This window comes from Nicotiana attenuata, unplaced genomic scaffold (genome assembly GCF_001879085.1).
Source record: "Nicotiana attenuata strain UT unplaced genomic scaffold, NIATTr2, whole genome shotgun sequence".
NCBI classification, from domain to species: Eukaryota; Viridiplantae; Streptophyta; class Magnoliopsida; order Solanales; family Solanaceae; genus Nicotiana; species Nicotiana attenuata.
The window spans coordinates 524155-530637 of NW_017670251.1; the positions used below are offsets into that span (position 1 = coordinate 524155).

Genomic DNA, 6483 nt, shown 5'->3' on the forward strand with positions numbered 1-6483 from the left:
ATCTAGCTGTAATCCCCTGTTTCACGCCTAGAAATGCTACTATATTCATGAATACAATAGCTTAAATACATCGAATACACTCTAAAAAATCTGAAAACATAGCTATATGAAGTAATATAGTAAATGGTAGCTACAACTGACTAATAACCACTAAAACATAGTGGTTTCTGAAAGTTTCTCATTTTTTATCCGCGGTTCCATCTAAATGTTGATCCAACAAGCATAAACAAGAATATAAAATTTGCGTGATTTAATTTTCCATTCATCGTTTTAGCTCATACATAAATTCCACGCCGAACTGCTACCCTAAGTCAAATTGTCAACTTCTAAACGTCATTGTAGGTATGTTTCTAGCCATTACATAAGTAGGTACAATTGGAATTTTCGATTGCTACAACCCGAGGACTCTTTGCGCAGCCAAGCAGGAAAGTATACTCACTCCCAGTCTGCTGCTTTCCATCAACCAGGATCTAGTTTTCACCATTTATTTCTCACAAAATGGAGATCAGGAAAAAAGGAAACACAAAGCAATTAAAAAAATATCCAGACTTCGGTGCATATCGCTTTCGAGCAAAATTTCATATCTGTGATTCTTAAACATCACGATCTCCTCCCATTTAAAATGGTATTATTATCTGCAGTCAGTGTGACTGACGAGCACGTCACAAAATGCTCGTGAAACTATGGACACATTCAATAACCCTTCACCAATAGATGCATTCTAAAAGGGTTCTGGCCTATGTTTCTCAGACTCTGCAAAAATGGCACAGGTGCATGTAGAATCCTCCAAAAATAGAGTATTTTTGGAGGATCCGACACTGGTGCAGCAACATTTTTGGATAGTCGGCACAACATAGGTTCTGGCCTGCTTAAAAGGATGCATTATGGTCAAGCAATCACTATAATGCAAAAGAGATTGCAGATCTAAGTCAAGAAAATAGAAATAAAAAATAAAAACAAGTAAACCTTAAATCTGATATTAAAACTACAAAAGTAATTCCATAGTGTAACTTTCACGTGCCGAAAGAAATCTATTGGACAAAGCACAACAGGAAGGCGAGCATATTCTTGAGAACATGCACCACCTTTTTTTTTCCAGTGGACAGGAAAACATAAATTAAGAAAAATGAACGTATTGTAAGTAACACTTTAGCGGTATATAAACCTTACCGCTCAAATCATTTCCGTATACAACACAGATGATGATCTGCACTCAACTCGCCGCGTAACAAGCTGGCAATGGCAGCTAAAATGAGGGACAGAAAGAGGACTGGAGTGATCAAATTTGTGCAGATACAGTAGAATACTTGACTGAAGCTGGTGTAAGAAGAGACGCCAGGAGCAGTGGGCCATAACTCAGACAAGAACTCAGCTGAACATCTTGGATGGAGGCAGTCAAAGCAAGCTCTTCAACTGAAAGAAGAGTGGTCCTCTACATTCACGCATATCATTCTAGAACTTTGTCGAATGCACTACTACTGGCCACCCCATAATTTGTATATGAGTAAATGCAAAATTCACTTGAGACAAAAAAAAAAAGGATGAACACGATGAAGTTAACAGAAATCACCGTGCAGGTTTTTCACTAGCTTTGTCTGGAGAAGTAGAAAAGAAACTTCAAAATCTCAGTCACTCTACAGGGAACATTCTAATAAAATTGTAACCAGCTCTTTCTCCAAAGACAGAAAGAAAGTATGGAGAATTTTCCCCTAAAAAGACTGTTATTTTGACAAATAATATTTTTTTGATAAAGGTTATTTTGACAGATGATAATAAAAGTGTGTGAAAAGAAGGGAAGAAAAAAGAAGCAGCCAGAAAATAAAAGTAAAAGGGAACCAAAATACTCATCACTATATAGACTCGGACACTGCCCTACGAACCCAAATGGAGTACCATCCACAGTTGGTTTAAGGAGAACATCAAATCCCAATTTCCCTGGAACAGAGTAGGTACTTGCCAATGTGTGTCATGCCATTCCTCATCCTTAATATGAACTTAAAGAAATACCACTATAATTTGAGGTGAGGTGCATCATATCCGCAGAGAGTCAACAAACAGAAGCATCTAGCAGTGTAGCCCGCTGGGATCCACAATCTTCGAAATTGAAGATCCCACAGCAGGGCACTGGAGAACGAAACCAGAGTGTAGAAGCAGAAAACCAATGAAGCAACCAGTGTGTAGAAGCAGAAAACCATGAAGCAACCAGAGTGTAGAAGCAGAAAACCAATGAAGCAGTACCAGGAAGACACCTTGGCACAAGAAAACAAAAACATAAGTCTTTAGCAACGTTCTTTGTGATATTTTCTTCACAAAAATAACAGCTACCATAAAATCCATAATATAAGCCCCCATGATATAGGTTCATAAAAAGGGAAACATTAGAAAAAACAAAAACCAACACTTATCATGCCAATAGCAAGTACTGAATTTTAACCAAAACCACCAGTTAAAGCAGAGGGCGTGGCCCCACTTACACAGCTGTGATTAAGTCAAGGACAGTAACAGACTAATCGAAAACCCCTGGACAAGTCAGGCAATCATCTTTTCCTTCAGCTTCGGCTTCTGCGACGCTCTCTGAGTCTATTTCTGCATATAAATCAGTGCAAATAAACATATTGTAGTATCTGAGACCAATCATGAAAATAAGTTGCGGCATATCCAACATTAACTAGGTATATACTATAAAAGAGAAGTGCCACCTGGGTCACATAAGAAAAGAACCGCAAAATTTGTAAATAGAGACTTCACCCATTAGCATATGGAACTTCATTTCCGCCGCGATATGGAGATCGGCTATAGCTGCGACCGCGCGGCGACAAGCTTCGGCGCCTGGGGGAATGCCCACGAGGACTATAACTCCTGCTTCACGGAGGAGGAAATCAGAAGAAATGGAGAGAACAGCAGCAGTTTTCGTGTGAAGATTATCAGAAGACTTAAATTATTAAAAGATTCTTAGTCAATGATATCATCCTTCAGTTTCTCACCTACGACCATAACTTGGGCTCCTTCGATATCTAGGAGGGCTCCGACTTCTACGTCTTCCAGGAGCTCCACGCGACCTGCACTCACGAGCAAAATGACCAGGCTCGCCACACTCGTAGCACTTCAAATCAGAGCCTCCAGAGCGACCACGACCGCCTCCACGGCCCCCACGACCTTCTCGAGAATTATGTGAAAGCTCCACCCTCCATCCATTCTTACCTAGTTCACAGGATCAGGGATAAAATACCTTCAGTGGCTCAACATATTACTGGTGTTTAGAGATGCTAAGGTACAGGAAAAAAATAGACAACACCAAAGTATAGACTGACTAGAGTAAGGTTTTAACTCAGTGTAAGGCCAAATATAGCATGGCCATCACAAAGATAAAAGAAACTCATTCAAAAAGCTTCATAATTGCTTAAGTTGGTTCAAACAGTCAAATAACCATACCATCCAGCTCTCTGATTGCATCTTGTGCATCTCGTAGGTCATCAAAGTCAATAAAAGCATAGCCAGGGGGACGTCTTGCAACCCAAACACTGTGAACAAATTTGTGGGTTAGGAATCATGGACAATAAAGCAGGTCAATATCATGGTGAGCTGCAACTGATGCTCTTAAGAGAGAAAAACTTATGAGCAAATGGCTCCACCTAGCCAGGCTAGACACTCTAACTAACTTTTAGAGAAAACTTAATAATAAAGAGACTTATTTCAACACAAGCTCTTCTATGATTTCATCATGTATGCTAGGAAAACTATACAAGAAAAACAATTTTACTCCAATACGGAAGTTATGTGGATTTTACACAAGTATCTGCTAGACTTGTATAACCATCCTCATGATAGATGTTCTTCTTTCAGAAAAGTACACTCACAGACAACTTTTCTGATGGCAACAAACTAAAGACAAAATTTTACAACTTTAACTTGCATGAAATTGATCCATATGTAAAGAAGGCATAGAATCCCAAACTATCTTTTAGGATTTCCACCATGCCAATTAATTTATAATGTCAATATACACTCATCTTCTTCTGGTTGCTTACAAATTTTTTTTCTTTTTCAATGGGTCACTCCAGAATAGTTCCTTTCTCTTTTCCGATGTGTTCAACACAATGTGCTCAAGCACAATATCCGTGACATGTTCATTCTTTATGCAAAGAATAACAGCACAGATGGAATTCAGCTTGACTTTCTTTCCGATCAACTTGCTAATCAAAAACCATTAGCCCCTCTTCAACCAAGACTAGAATAAAATTCAGTTTTCATTCCAAAACTAGAAAAGTAGGCATTTGATTTCCTCCAAAATAGTTCCTTTCTCTTTTCCGATGCGTTCAACACAATGTGCTCAAGCACAATATCCGTGACATGTTCATTCTTTATGCAAAGAATAACAGCACAGATGGAATTCAGCTTGTCTTTCTTTCCGACCAACTTGCTAATCAAAAACCATTAGCCCCCCTTCAACCAAGACTAGAATAAAATTCAGTTTTCATTCCAAAACTAGGAAAGTAGGCATTTGATTTCCTCCAAAGATTCTCAGCATGGCCAGAAGCTAGACATGAATATTTCTACATTCTGGTAAATTCCTAGGAAACAAAGGCACGTGAGAATCTAAGAAATTAAGAATTTATGTTACAAACCAAATAAGCAAAAAAATGTAAACATTCTTATAAGTTATGCATGTGCTCCACCATACTGTTAAAAAAACAGAAGGATTCCAAACAATAATAATCATCTTATAATGGAGAAAAAGAAGGCAGTAATACTGGGGTTTAGTTGCCAAGTCAATGGTCTAAGGTGTGCGGCTCAGCAAAATTTATCAATTCTGTGACGGGCAGTTAATGACTCTCAAAAAGTAAAAGCTGGTTTAGGTGTGCATGGAGGAGAGTAATGAGGGTAAAGATTCAGTTTACAACCATCCATACTATGCATACCAATCACGAAGAGATGTAAATCTTGGAACTTCCTTTACCTTCTTATAACTCCAAAGATACGGAATTCATCTTCAAGCTCTCTTTCACTGACCCTAGGGTCCAGATTCCCAATATACACTCTTGACATCTTCTGTACACACCTATTGAGAAAGAACAAAAAAGTACAGCCAACTCTTAACATTCATAAAACTGTCAATCCAATACCGCTTACAAAACATCATTTTCCTGGTAACACCATAATATCCTGAAACATCAGTACATCCTTCCACTTAAATAATATCAAATTTCAGTGTCACGTCCAAGAAAATGCCTTCAGAGAACAACTTTACTAGGGAAAAAGCGCAAGATATAGAAATTATTGAAGATTTTTAGTCAATGAACATTATATTATTACTATAACGAGGACAATTTTCAAGGACAATGGACTTTCTACAATTCACTGAAAGTTTGAAAAAAGGCTTTTTGAGGGGCAATTTTGGAAAAAATCTAACAATTCAAAGGGATGTAATCAAGCAACTCTTTTACAATAGTTCAAGCTAAGCCGAAAGGCAATAAACCAATAGATCCTTCCACAACACAGAATTATCAACCTAAATTCCGTAACAGAAAAGTAAGTGAGAATCTTTTCAAATTCACAGAACATTTAAGAGAGAAAAGTGATGACAGTTATACAGAAATTTTAAAAGCTCAAGTCTAACGAAATCCTAGATCCATCAATAGCTCAGTAAATCACTGCGCCAATTTCAGCCAAACAAACTCAAAAACAAAAATTGAAAGTAAGAAAATACGTGACAACGAAGCTAAAAATCTACTTTAAGACCCTTAAAGTTCCTGAAAAAATAGAACTTTTCCCCAATTCAGTGAGATTCAAAATAATTACAAAATAAGATGAGCATATAACTGGTTTTTAGCTGGAAAATTTGAGAAAGAAGATGCGGACCTGAAAACCCTAGCGAAGATGGCAAAAACCCTAGCGAAACAGCAGAGTGATGTGTAAGAAGAAATATTTAGCGCTTTGAGATTTGGTGTTGTATTGAACGGGATAGGAAAAGGGCTTGGCCAAATGTACTATTCGAGTTTTTACCGCAAATGATCCCTTAAGTTTGGGAGTAGTTTTATTTTTCTCCCTCTAATATCACCCTTAGCATATTTAGTCTTTTAAGTTTGCGAAAAATGAGAACTTTTGGTCCTGATAACGGAAATGCAAATGGATCACTTAAAATCAAACGGAATGAAACAGAGAACCAGGCGTTGATAATGTGCATATATTTTGTTCAACAAATGACAAAATAAGGTTGATATTTGACGTTGTTTTACACCCTTCAAAAAGAGAAGATGAATTAACTCAACGCACTAGAAATGTTTGTTTAGAATTTGTCTTCTAAAGCCGACTAAAATATATGCAGAGAAATTAATAAGAAGAATAAGAATTCCTTCTAGCCAGGTTCCATACTACATGTATATAAGCAAATAACACAACGAAGAAAAAATAATATTAAAAAAATGAGAATGAATCACGGGAAAGATTATATGAGTGTTATTAATATTGTGCAGTCTAATTTAT

The 6483-nt window shown here is 37.3% G+C and overlaps 1 protein-coding gene across 4 annotated transcripts; it reads right to left on the reverse strand.

Annotated features, from left to right (window-relative positions):
* Positions 1-225: 225 nt before the first annotated feature.
* Positions 226-5965, reverse strand: LOC109236692 (serine/arginine-rich splicing factor RSZ22-like). 4 transcript variants are annotated; one of them, XR_002069531.1, is made up of 7 exons: positions 5860-5965; positions 4958-5059; positions 3433-3521; positions 2985-3201; positions 2749-2859; positions 1171-2586; positions 226-865 (listed from the first exon to the last, which is right to left on the reverse strand). XR_002069531.1 is itself a non-coding variant. In XM_019402893.1 (6 exons), the coding sequence occupies exons 2-6, from the start codon at positions 5044-5046 to the stop codon at positions 2550-2552; spliced, it is 543 nt and encodes a 180-aa protein (XP_019258438.1). In that variant the 5' UTR covers positions 5047-5059; positions 5860-5965; the 3' UTR covers positions 945-2549. The 4 variants fall into 4 exon arrangements, 2 of the variants coding, with proteins under 2 accessions (XP_019258438.1, XP_019258439.1); XR_002069532.1 differs by lacking the exon at positions 226-865 and having other exon boundaries at positions 939-2249; positions 2475-2586; XM_019402893.1 differs by lacking the exon at positions 226-865 and having other exon boundaries at positions 945-2586.
* Positions 5966-6483: the final 518 nt, after the last annotated feature.